Source organism: Chelonoidis abingdonii, chromosome 3 (assembly GCF_003597395.2).
Source record: "Chelonoidis abingdonii isolate Lonesome George chromosome 3, CheloAbing_2.0, whole genome shotgun sequence".
Classification (NCBI taxonomy): Eukaryota; Metazoa; Chordata; order Testudines; family Testudinidae; genus Chelonoidis; species Chelonoidis abingdonii.
Window position 1 is genome coordinate 7,374,950 of NC_133771.1, and position 13,532 is coordinate 7,388,481.

The 13,532-nt window shown below is 44.6% G+C and overlaps 1 protein-coding gene across 1 annotated transcript in view; it reads right to left on the reverse strand.

Moving 5' to 3' along the window:
• Positions 1 to 13,532, reverse strand: part of FBXO16 (F-box protein 16) — a 47,893-nt gene that overhangs the window by 20,293 nt on the left and 14,068 nt on the right. The window contains exons 3-6 of the mRNA XM_032790880.2: positions 12,125 to 12,160; positions 5,300 to 5,506; positions 3,670 to 3,834; positions 2,655 to 2,887 (exon numbers count right to left, since the gene is read on the reverse strand). Coding sequence (XP_032646771.1) covers positions 2,655 to 2,887; positions 3,670 to 3,834; positions 5,300 to 5,506; positions 12,125 to 12,160 — 641 coding nt within the window. The remainder of the gene's footprint in view (positions 1 to 2,654; positions 2,888 to 3,669; positions 3,835 to 5,299; positions 5,507 to 12,124; positions 12,161 to 13,532) is intronic.

Below are 13,532 nucleotides of genomic sequence, written 5' to 3' on the forward strand. Positions count from 1 at the left end.
AACAGGTTGCTGAATTAAAACACCCTCTGATGATGAATAGGAGTAGTTCCCACATCTCTCAAGAACTTTGGTTTCAATCTGTCTGCGGATTCAGGAGGACAGGACAGAATCAGGTCATGGTTAGAAAGTTTTTTTTTTCAAACTGTAAAGACTAGAAACATTTTATTTTCTTAAATCTTAAAAAGACAGGAGGCCAGATCAATGCATAAAACAGCCTGGGAGTTTGAGACCTCTGTCTTAGTTTGCTCTCTTACTATGCAGCAGCATGCAAACGTCTGGAGCAATATTAACTATAATCATATGCAAAAACACAGAGAAGTTACACAGGAGCAGAGCAAGGGCTTCATTCACATGCAGACGTGACTTAGACCTCCCCCACAGCACCTGCCCCCTACACCCTGCCTCCCAGGACCAAACCACACCACTGACAAATGACAGTTGCATGCTGCTGTCATGACCACATGGAGGTTAAAAACAGAGGGTTTACCCAGTGACAGTACCCAGTGCTGGTGTGTCACTTCCTAGGACAATTGGCCTTGAGTGATAAGAAGCTAGGTAAGAAGTTTGTATCCATCCATCATCCTTGTACTTACATTGCAAGTGTTTTGGGGGCAGGAACTGACTTTTTGTTCCGTGTTTGTACCGTGCCTGGTGCAGTGGGGTCCTGGTCCATGCCCAGGGCTCCTAGGTGCTATGCTAATACAAAATAGTAAGCAACTTCGACCCTGCGGGAGGACCTGGTTTGCTTCCACAAGAATTTCTTTGACCGATCAGGGAACAGAATTGCCCAACATTGTCTCAGCCAGTCTTCCTGAGCCTAAAGGACGGCGGTCATGATATACAGTCTCAAGGGTGAGTAGCTCAGAGGAAGTACTGCAGTGGTGGATTCTGACAGTGATCAATCCATGGAAAAGAAATACCTAACTATGGGTTATTCAAGCGAAAAGTCACACTGATACCTAAACGAGCACACTTGTGCTACTGCGTAACCAGAACAGGCATTATGGAGAAGACCACATGGTAGCAATTACTTACAGCTTAAGTGATATTAAAGGGAGATCTTTGATAAACAAGCAAATCTCACAGAATTCATTTCTCTCCTTGAAATAATCCCTGGTAATTACAGCTGGGCTTTGTAGAACATTACACATGAAAACATTCTCAGTAGCACAAATGGTTCACAGGTTTAAACCCTGCCCAGGAGGAAGAAGAACACTCCCTATACTTATTGCACCATTAGCGACTCAGAATCTACTCCATCTATTTGAATGTTGTAGACACATCCCTTAGCCTCATTGTGTCTTTAGATTGTAAACCCTTCCAAGCAAGACTGTCTCTTGATTTTGTAGAGCACCTAGTCTAACATGGTCCTGATCCAGACTGAATAGTGTAAATCCTACCATAATATAAATATTTACTACACCTCTACCTTGATATAATGCTGTCCTTGGGAGCCAAAAAATCTTACTGCGTTATAGATGAAACCGTGTTATATCGAACTTGATTTGATCCGCCATTTATGATGTAGTTAAGACTAATCTGACATCTTTATCCATCACTGTCTGCTTATATGCGTTATATCCCAATTCGTGTTATATCAGGTGGTGTTATATTGGGGTAGAGGTGTACTACAAATAAAAAATAATATTCATCTTTAAGGACAAGCATCTCGGTTAAAGGAGGTTAATAAAGTCTTCAGTCAATTCTACCAAGAAGGATGAGACTGACTTTTGAAAAGTGCTAAAGAAAGAGGGTGAAATTGAATGCAGAAAGCTCTTTGAAGCGATGTTAAACCCTAGGATGAGGTGATGCGGATTAAAGATAATGATCCATAATAGGATTTCACTAGGAGATGGGGAATTTCTGAAATGTCCAGGATGGGTCTATCCAGCATAGCTATTTATAAAAAGAACCAATGCAAGTACATTAGCATTAGCCCGTATGGGTACTAGGTAGGACTGAAACTCACAGGAGCTATGCACTTAGGGTGAAACTCACCACTGCAGAGGGCCAACACAAGGTCAATGAACTTTGAGGGTTTAATTGGGACTTACCTGGTTTACCGAACTTTTGTTGGCCCACTGCAGGAGGATGAATTTCTCCCCAGATGCATAGCTGGGGGTGGGATTCAAGACACTCTTGAGCCTCTTTTCCCAAGAACTGCTGCACAAGGACAGTCCAGTGGTCCAGCTGAGCCATTATTCTTTCTCCAATAATAGCCACTGCTAGATGTGTCAGCAGAAACCATGAAACCTCTCTAATGCGCTTTGCTATGAGTTATTATACCATGGGGGAAAGTGTCTTTCTGACCCCACCCCAGCAGGTGACCAGATAACGCCCTGAAGCACGAGGACTCATTACTCCTGTAAGTCTATCCTAGACAGTGTAACTGCAGGTGCTATTCGTTCTTTCTTCGATATGTGTATGTAAATCTCTTTTGAGCCATCACGGTCCCACAGCGATAATGTGCTCATTAGCTTTCCAGCAGTATGTTTATTTTTCTCTGTTAGTGAGAGCTGCACAAACCCTTAAACCTTGCTGCATTATTCAGAAATGCCCCTGAGCAGACACCAATAGCCTTCTTCTTCCTACTAGTGCCAGCTACCTTTACCGTGCCACAGAAAATGCAGAAAGGAAGGACGGGAGCTTCTTACGCCTGCCTCACTTGCTCGATGGGATCGTAGTTGTCTAGGTAGTTGAATCGGACAATGTCCGTGGGATGTTTATCCGAAGACCGCCATGGTGGGAGCTCTTTTTTCTCCTTCTCTGTCCTCTTTCCTAGCACAGATGCTGATTGGAAAACCAAGGAAGGGGATAGTTTTGTCTCTGGGACGTCTCTTGCTATTGGCTGGACATCAATGACCACGAATTCATCTTTTGGAAGGGTCTAGCGAGAGAGAGATGGATGGGGGAAATAAACCTCAGCACCCAGCCACATTCCCACCCACTGGGCATTGTTAGTAATGAATCTCAAAATAAAGAAATTACTATCGGGGAACGCACGGCCTCCCAGCTGACAGATCTGCCAGCTTTGGGGGAGGGATCCGAGCGTGCTGTCTAATGGTATCTAATGACACGTGGCGTCTGGATACAGATTGAGAGAGAGACTCAGCATCTCCACACCCAGAGACTAGCCCAATGTACAGTATTTTGCTTTTCCCCCACCCCAGTCTCCTATAAAGTCTTGGAAGGAATGTAATTCAAATCACTGCCCTCTCCTCAGAGCTTAGCTGATGGGGGCGAGGATCTTGCTGGGATCTGTTCTCTCTCCCTCTGCTGTGGGGAGACCCAAATCAAGGCGGGGAAGGGGAGGAGAGTATTGGGGGAGAGGCACAGGGCCCAAAATGCAGGAGGAGGAATCTTCACAACATTGCCCCAAAGGAGAGGTGGGGGGAGCAGGGGGAGGCATTGGGGATGGGAGTCAATGGGACCAATCTTCCCTCGTTGCTAGTAAGAGCTTGACTCACCTCCCCAGGAGGATGGGAAAGTGGAGAAGCATATTGCATGGTAATGAAAGATATTGAGCACCAAGCAGTAATTTTAAGTAGCAAATCCTCTTCTGGTTTGACAAGTGTGATACTATGCAGTGAGAGGCAAACCAAAACAAGCAACCCTGATGCTCATATATTCTCTGCTACCATTCCACGTCTCCTAGAGTGACAGAGATACCTTGGGCCTGGTTACATGAAGCTCCTTCACCATCTCAATGTAGTGTTTCTTCCAGATTCCCTGCTCAAAGGGGGTCGGAGAGAAGTTGATGTACCAGCCAAAACGCAGGCACTTAAGCATCCAGAGCTGATCTAGCTCTGTCAAGTACTTCCAGTGCCAGCTCACCTGTGAATGTCAAAGGTGTAACTATTTCAGCTTACACGCTCATGTAACATAAAGCAGACTGCGAACCCCACCATGTCAATCACTTGCAAGAGTACATCACAGGTCTTGGAACCCGGCAATGAGTTTAATTTAAATGGGTAGGGACTGCTGTGTAATGTGCCCCATGCAGAAGGCCAGCCCCAGACATCGCTTAAATCCCACTTAAGTCCCACTGGTATGGCCCATGCTGATGCATGCTGAGGCGTCCATGAGACACATGGGACTTGTTAGTGGGGTCTAAGTGGCATTTACGTGGGGCAGAGGCCTTGCACCAGCTGGCCCTCTGCACCAGGGTGACCCTCAGAGGTTATAGGCCAGGAGGGAAGAAACCAATTTGCCCAAGGAAACATCCCTGCATTGTCACCACGTGAACAGACTCCAGCCTGAACAAGTCCTTCAGTATTTTCTATCTTAAAAAAACAAGGCCTCCAAGTTGGACTGGCCAGTTCTGAAGGTTTCTCACCAGCGCTGTGTGCTGCTATATACTTTCCCAGGCATTTACTTTGCACATGGCATATCTTCAAGACTAAGGCTAAATGTACCATTAACTAACTTACTCATTAGTGACACTACTGACACTGCTGAGGCCCTTCTTTCTGGGTAAGTCAATTCCAAAACTAGCTTCCTCCTGGCTGTGCATGGACAATATAGACCCTGGCACTGAGCGTCTTATTCAGAAGCTCCACCTTGAGCATTTCTGCTCCCCTGAAGCCAGCACACAGCACAATACATGCATTTCAAAAGAAAGATAATACAAGACAAGAGGGCAAGATTTTCAAAAGCAGCTATTTATTTTGGATGCCCAACGTCAGGTGCCTTAAAAGCCTTGATTTTCAGAGAGGGCCAGGCCCTCACCTTTGGAAAAATCAGCACTTTAAGGTGTCACAGGTTGGGCTCCTGAAAATGGAGCCACCCAAAAATCACTAGTCACTTTTGAAAATCTTGGCCACAATGTTTACACTGTCTTAAATCCTAGAATCATTGAAATAGAGATCATCTAGTCCATTCCTCCACGATCTTGCAACAATTCTGTGCACTAGATTATATGGCCAAATAATTCCCTCTACATTGGCACTTATAAAGAGTCTCTTGCACTGTTATGAAGGCCATTGGCACAAGTATATTGTAAAAATCAGGTGCTTCCTTACAGGTCCTCTCAAGCTGAGACTTGAGAGGGAAGGCTAGCTTGGCAGGGAGGGATAGCTCAGTGGTTTGAGCATTGGTCTGCTAAACCCAGGGTTATGAACTCAGTCCTTGAGGGGGCCACTTACTTAGGGATCTGGGGCAAAAATCTGTCTGGGGATTGGCCCTGCCCTGAGCAGGGGGTTGGACTAGATGACCTCCTGAGGTCCCTTCCAACCCTGATATTCTATATCTAACTAACTTGAAAGCAGATTTCACATTCCAGATACATGCTGTTTTTTACCTGTGCACATCGACAGAGACTCCTGGGGTCTAGGAAAGAAAAGATGTATAAAGACAACACTCTGGGAAGCTTTGTGGTGAAATCCAGGGCTACAACTGGAACTCGGTCCTGCAACTGCTTAGAACAGAATTTCTGCTGCGCCAGGGAGCAGCGTTCCAACAAATCTATTAGGATCCTTCGCCTCTGACCATCTGTCCACTTGTCAAACTGGAAAAGGAAAATGCAGGTTTCGTGGCACCAGGGATACAGCTTTTAAAAAATAAAATTAACATTCAAGGCCAGGCAAACGTAAGTACATATGCCATCGCTCCTGGGGAATCATTCCAGGGCAAAGGATGTGGAAATCACAGACAAATGTAAAGGCTAAATTAAAAGAAACTGCAAATGCATGCAACACGTGACTTAATATCTTCAAAGATCCATCTTCCAGGGCACAAATCTGGAAATACTTGTGTGTGTAAGGCACTTTATTCCCATCAGCAGTCCTGGGTGTTGGCTTCAATTGGACTATTCACGGAAGTAAAAACATTCATGTAGATAGTGTTTAAGCCTCAGGACACCTCTGTGCAGTAGAGAAATATTATTATGCCCATTTTACCTAAGGGAAACTGAAGCATAGAGAAACTAAGGCCCAGATCCTCAAAGGTATTCAGGATCCTAACTTCCACTGAAATCAATGGCCTAAATAAGGTCACACAGAAATTCCGTGAGGGAGCAGGGACTTGAACCTACATCTCCAGCTAGGACCCTAACCTCCATCCTGCCTCTCCTTAGCACCTCCAGGACAACATACCCATGACAGATGTGTATGGAGAGGGTTAAAAAGTTTTGGCCTTACCTTTGGGAAGACAAGCACATTTAGGCAATCAATCTATCACAAATTCATTGGTACAGAGGGGGATAAAGTGAGACAGTCCATAAGCAGAGCTGGGCTAGGGACGTGTAGACAGAGTTAGTAGAGCGGCAGCAATGAAATATGTTTTTCTTTTTGTAAGCAGTAAAAGATGGAAAGGGAGAGCACAGCAGGAACTTCCTGCACGTGCGGCTCTATGTATTTTGCCGCCCCAAGCATGGCACTCAGGCAGCTTTCAGTGGCATGCCTGTGGGAGGTCTGCTGGTAACGCGGATTCGGTGGCGGTTCTGCAGGAGGTCCACCAGTCCCGCACCTTTGGCATACCCGCCACCAAATTGCCGCTGAAGCCGCAGGACCAGCAGACCTCCCATAGGCGCACTGCCGAAGGCAGCCTGACTGCCACCTTCCCAGCGACTGGCTGGTGCCCCCCACAGCTTGCTGCCCCAGGCACGCGCTTGGTGCACTGGTGCCTGTAGCAGCCCCTGACTTCCTGTTGGGAATGACTCAGTCACAGGCAATCCTTGCACTTCATGTCAGAAAATTCGAGGTCAGCCCTGTTCCATACAACAGGACAGCAAAAAGTGCCATAAGTTAGAAAACATGTAAGAAGACCATTCCACAAACAGTTGGGACCAATGGGAGCTTGTAATCACCAGAAATGCAGCATTTAAAGATGGCATTCTAGGCCTGAAATGCTTCTTACCAGATTTTAAACTGATTACTACTCAATCCTGTTCCCTATCAGCAGAAATAACACCTGTTCTCCATGCATCTGGGGGTTTTTTACCCACGAAAGCTTATGCCCCAATAAATCTGTTAGTCTTTAAGGTGCCACCAGACTCCTACCTGTTATTCAAATCAGCTCACTGAGAATGAAGCTTTCTGAGTTGTCTTTGGGGTGCTGTTTGCCCTGTTACGTTCTTAAACCTTTCCAGTATTGAGGACATATTCTCTATCAGCCAAATCCTGAGGTCTTTACTGGCTTTACTTAACTTCAATGGGAATTTGAAGTTCTCACTTAAAGGTGATCTCCAAGGAAACAAATAATAGGTTTGTTGGTTTTTTTTGTTTCTTTGTGATGGATAAGAAAGACTTAACTTCCTGTTTTTTTCAGCTGGATTTTTATATTAGATATTCTACCCTGTTTTTCTTGGAAGATTCTATGGATACCTGGAGAACTGGTGGGATTATGATAATAGAGACACATGCAGATGAAACCTGATTAATTTAGAAGGAAAACAATTTATTTTCAGACTGTTTAAAACTGTTGTTTGATTGTTCTTAAGATTTACTTAATTCACTTGTGTGAGACTCAGCTGGCAGAAAAGATGCCTTTGTTCAGATTTAATCAGCCTACTCCTTCTCACAAACACATCTCTAAGATCTCCAACAAGTTCTTCAGCAGAACCAGAAAAGGACAGAACTGGCATTCCTGACAGCTCCAAAATAAGGTACAAAACAAGCAGAAAAAATTCCCAAAATTGAAGGCTATTTTATTCATCATAAGGAAGCAAAGCAGGTAACCAACCCATTTCCCCCCCACCGCTTTGCATATTACCTTTAACTCTAGGGAGATTTTGCCAGAGTACTAAGTAAAAACCGAAGAGGCACCTCACACTTTGCTCCTATAAAACCACGTTCGCTGAGACGCTAAAACTGTCAGTGAATGACAATTCCCAATTTTCTATTCAATATAAATAATGAAGACAAAGAGCTAACTAGTTTACTGTCTTCCACACCAGCAGCTTGGTTTGAAGTGATCGGAACAAATTTAGCTCATTCTTTAATGGATCAGGAAATTTGCTCTTAATTCACTCTTCACATTTTCTCATAATTTTGGAATAAAGTATAACTTCAGTATCCCCAGTTGTCCTAACTGCTTTGTTGTTGGATTTGCCAGCAGACTTCTGTACTTGCATTTTAAAGGGATACTCTCCCGACATTAATGCGAGATGGTCAGCACCACAGGAAGCACACAGCTTTTTTTCCAAGGTGATATATTCAGCAGCAGCAAAGTAGTTAAACATGCATAATTTGTCTCTTTTTTCAGGATTAACTGTATAAGAATGACACAACCTTTACCCTTGTTTACCTTTCACCACAGCTCCTCCCCTTGCATCTGATTACATTAATCCAACCAGTTTAACTGGATTTATCTTTGCAAGGTACTGCACCTTCTCTATTGCTCTACTGCTAAATATTTTTCCTTTTTTGTGCCTTCTTCCAAGCACTTGAGAGCAAAGACACCACAAGGACTATGTGATATAACATTATTTTGGATGTTGCCCTAGTGAACGTACGGCGGTCTGTCTGTAATTCTGCACATATACAATACCACAGCATGTCAATAGCGATAGCGCGGAGGAGGACCCTCAGGTCCGAAACAGAAGGGTCTCTCTTCACTTGAGCTGAAGGAGGGCTCCTTTCAAGCAGCAAGCTGTTACGGTTCCTCAGGCTAACCATTAGAGGCAGACATGATCGCATGCACGTGACATACTAGCTCACAGGAGTCAGAACAGTGATACTCAGGCTGAGGCTCGGGAGCCACAAGTGGTTCTATAATGCACCTCCTGTGGCTTTTTGCAGCACTTGATATTAAAACACTGTGTGATTTAATTATTAATCAAAGTCACTAACCAATCAGGATGCTTTTACTATGTAATTAACCAGTTGTAGAATACTTAGTCAGTCATTTTGCTGTGAGAATCATAGGTGCTGACTTCACCTCTTTCCTGTGGTTGCTCAACCCCCGATCTGCCCCTGGCTCTGCCCCTTCCCCGCCTCTTCCCACTCCTCCCCCAAAGTCCCCACCTGAACTCTGCCCCCTCCCTGCCAATATTCCAACTCCTTCCCCATATATCTGCCCTGGCCCCACCTCTTTCCCATCTCCTCTCCTGAGTGTGCCACGTTCCCGCTCTTCCCCCTCCCTCCTGGAGCATGCTAAAGCTGCCAAACAGCTGTTTGGTGGCGGCTGGGTGGGAAATGCTGGGAAGTAGGCGGAGGAGCACAGATGCAGCGTGCTCATGTGAGGGGGAGGAAGAGGTGGGGCAGGGAGTGCGGGGAGCTTGGATGCCAGTGAGTGCAGAGCACCCACTAATTTTTCCCCATGGTGCTCCAGCCACGGAGCACCCACAGAGTCGGTGCCTATGGTGAGAATAATTATATATCTATGAGCAAGTGTGTGTGTGTGTGTGTAAATGAAACAATGAATTCACACTACTGCGGCTCTTTTGGGTAATGCTGATTGTTAATTTGGTTCCTGAACCACTGAGGTCTGAGTATCACTGAGTTACAATAACAGGCATCCAGGCACTCAAACCTAGAACTGGATCCTCCGGCCACTGTGTCACATTCTAGCAGAGACAACTCTCTCATCTCCTGTGGCAATCACCTCCACTATAAAGACTCATAGACTTTAAGGCCAGAAGGGACCATCATGATCATCTAGTCTAAACTGCATATTGCAGGACACAGAACCTCACCTGCCCTCTCCTGTAATAGACCCCTAACCTGTGGCTGAGTTACTGAAGTCCTCAAATCATGGTTTAAAGACTTCAAGTTACACAGAATACACCATTTACGCTAGTTTAAACCTGCAAGTGCTCTGTGCCTTGTGCTGCAGATAAAACTCAGGGTCTCTGCCAATCTGACCTGGGGGAAAATTCCTTCCCAACCCCAAATATGGCAATCAGTTAGACCCTGAGCATGTGGCAAGACCCACCAGCCTGACACTACAGAGAATTCTTTTTTGGTAATTCAGAACCCTTCCCATCTACTCTCCCATCACCGGCCATTGGGGATATTTGCTTTTAATTGCAATGTAAGCCTACCTTGAGAGGGGTACAAAAGTGGCTTTTTGAATTCTGGAGGTGGCTGGGGACTATTATGCTAGCCATACTTCCCATGGAGCTGTCCAGCAGCATGGAATAATCAGAGCCCAGTGCATTCTGGCCATGTCTCCTCCCAAACCCAAAGTGCTCCAGCCATGCCTCCCACGTCTATGCCTTGAGCAGAGCAGGGGTGGCCTACGTTTTTGTGTTTTACACTCACTCTTCATGGGTGTAAATATTGTTGAAAGGTGCAAGGCAGTGCAGAATCAAGACCAAAGGAACTAAGCACATAAGCAAAGTTACTAACGTACCATTTGCTGTGTCAGATCCTTAACCTTTCAGAAGATTGCATTGCATTTTGGGAGACGGGAGCTTTAGTTTTTCAACTTTTACAGCCTGTGGCTAGTAATATACGTGCTAAACCATTTGTACTTTTCCTTTCAGATTTTCTGGGAACATTTTAAAACAGAAACTGCAATTTTCAAGATTCAGTGTTTGTGTTTGGCAGTTGTTGTGCTCTGGTGCCAACAAGTATTTATGTACAATCAGAACTTAATTATTTTATTTCCTGAAACTGGAGTACATTCTTTATTATCTAAACATACATATGCCAAATAGGTACACAAGGAACGTTTCCTGTAATTGTGAACAGTCACAATGAACTTAAATACAAAATATTTGTCCTTAACAGACCAGTTTATTCACAAAAGTTTTTACCACCTGTGACCTTTTAAATGTATATAGCTACACTATTCAAACAGTGCTATTATGCAAGAATTGGGGATCACAACACAGTGGAGAGAAGCATCATTATCATTTTTATACTTCTATTTGACTTGTATATCTATGGGGCCACATACTCGACACCTATTTTTCCAGCTACATTTTGAAAAAGTGTTGAATGCAGCTCAACCGTGCAGTTACCATTGAGGATGACAAATATACATAGCTGAATTCAGTCTCACTGAATGCTCCTTTCTTGTGTGTTTATTTCTGTTCATCTGGCACAGGATGAACGTTACAGGTGCTCTCACAGAACTGTTCCATTCATTTGATTTTCCCTTACCGTACAAGAAGGGTTCTCCAGTAGTTAGAGTCCTAGTGTGGGACTTGGGGAGAAACGGGTTTAGTTACCTTCTCTGCTACAGACTCTGTGTGATCTTGGGCAATCCATTTAGTCTCTCTGTGCCTCAGTTCCACATCTATAAAATGGAGATCATAGCACTACCCTGCCTCACCAGCATCTTGTGAAGATAACACTAAAAGAGTGAGATGTACTCAGGTAACAGGGCCATATAACTATTATGGATAAATCACACTTATTATCTATCTATTTCCAGCGTTAAAAAGCCTTCCTGGCCTTTTGTAGCACTATCTAAACATCAGTATGGCTAAGTTTTAGTCACAGGTACTTTTAGTCAAAATCATGGACAGTTCACAGGCAGTAAACAAAAATAAAAGTAAACATGGGAACCGTGGCCAATGGGAACTGTGGAGGCGGTGCCTGCAGGTGGAGGCAGCATGCAAAGCCACCTGGCCACACCCCCACCTACGAGCTGAGCAAGGGGGATGTTGCCGTTTCCAGGGAGCACCCCAGGTAAGCACCACCCAGAGCCTGCCTCACCCCGCCCGTGCCCCAACCCCCTGCCCCTTCCCACACCCAAACTCTGCTGTTGGTGGGGGATGAGGGTACGGTGGCCCAAGACTGCCCCAGCAGAAGTTGGTGCGACTGGCACAGGGGCTGCCTGAGCTGCCCCTGAGCCAGGCATACTGGCTGCTGCAGAAGTCACGGAGGTCACAGAATCCTTGACTTCCGTGACAAACTCGCAGCCTTAAACATAAGACATCTTTGCTGAAGACTTCTTCACAGACTTTTCTTTGGGCTTCCCATCATGTTACAAAACATTCTAAATACCGGGCCAGATTTCTCAAGTTCATGACCCCTCCGAAGTTATGCTAGGAATGAATTTGCCGCTTTATGTTTCACCAGAGGTTCAACAGTACACTCTGTCCATTTCTGACACTTATACCCTGAAAATTAGTCTCATTGTTTGAAATGTGAAATGTGTTTAAAATTCACATCCCGGTCATCTCTTCATTAGTTCTGAAACCAACACGTACATTTAAAGAGAAAAACCTTACCCATTTTCCAAGCAAAGCTCTTCTTTCTTCAAATACCTGTTAAAAAAAAAAATCACAGAAACACATAAAATAGAATACATAGAGGTGATTCAGTATGTCTCAGGGGAAAAACTCCAGCTTGAAAAAGGATCTATATAGCCTGTAAAATATGAGTCCTCAATACTGCCATATCGGGGGTAGGGATAGCTCAGTGGTTTGAGGATTGGCCTGCTAAACCCAGGGCTGCGAGCTCAGTCTTGAGGGAGCTATCTGGGGATTGGTCCTGCAGCGGGTTGGACTAGATGATCTCCTGAGGTCCCTTCCAACCCTAATAATAATATTCTATGATATGGAGTCAATAGGATCCACATAAGTACACCTATTCCATTCACATTAATCAGGGCCTTAAAGGGTTGACAGTTATGCCCTTTGTTCATTTTAGGGCTTGTTTTTTTTAGTGAATATAGTGCTCCCAAGAAGCTCCTGGGAGACAGACCTCAAGACCTCTCTTTGTCACCTCAATAGCTACAGCCAGGCCAGCAGCAGTTCATATTTCCCCACATGGCATTGCCAATGTGCTCCAACCTTACATTGGAGGGCCCACCTTTAGGGGTAAGAAAGGAGCTCAGTCTTCATGGCCCATGCCATCCACAGCCTCTGAAGAGACTACTGCTCAGAGGCACAATTAGTGCCAAGTGTAGAGGTGGTTTTGGGATATGGGCATTTATCCACTAGGACACAGACTGAAAGCATCAGACTCTTGCCTCCATCACTCAGGAGAGTGCACTGGAAAGTATAGAATACAGTAGCTATTCTGTCATAAGGATCAAAGAGGAGACGCTCATTCACTCAACTCACAAGTGCACATTGAAACAGTGACTAACCATAACTAGGAAAATATTATTCATCATTGCAAACTCCAAACATGTTGTTTTGGCAGCCAGTAAGAAAGGCTCCTGCAGAGAAAGACAATATCAGTGCTGACATTTGGTACAGTCCAGCTGTCAACCCTAACTCTGTCTCTCTCAGCAGGGGTGGAAAAATGGCATTTCTTTTCTTTGCATGTTTCCAGTTATTATTTGTTTTGTTTTATTTGCACAGGGCACTTGGCAAAATAATAGGCACTCCAGTAAGCCTTTTATTGGCTCAACTTTGAAAACATTTGCTACAAGAAAATGATATACAGTCAAAGATCTAAGTTTTGGTTTGGAAAATTTAAATGAAACAGGGGAGTTATTTCATAGCTGAAAGCAATGTTAATGGCCTCTGATCAAAGACAGATACCGTGTTTGCTTTCAGTACTCTTAGGAATACAGCTGAGCCAACCCTGCCAAGAAACTCTGCTTACTCCAGACGTTTGGAAACAAATTACCAGAAATCAGTATAATTGTCTCCTGGCTTCTCCTCTTCTTCCATATCAGGTTTGAGC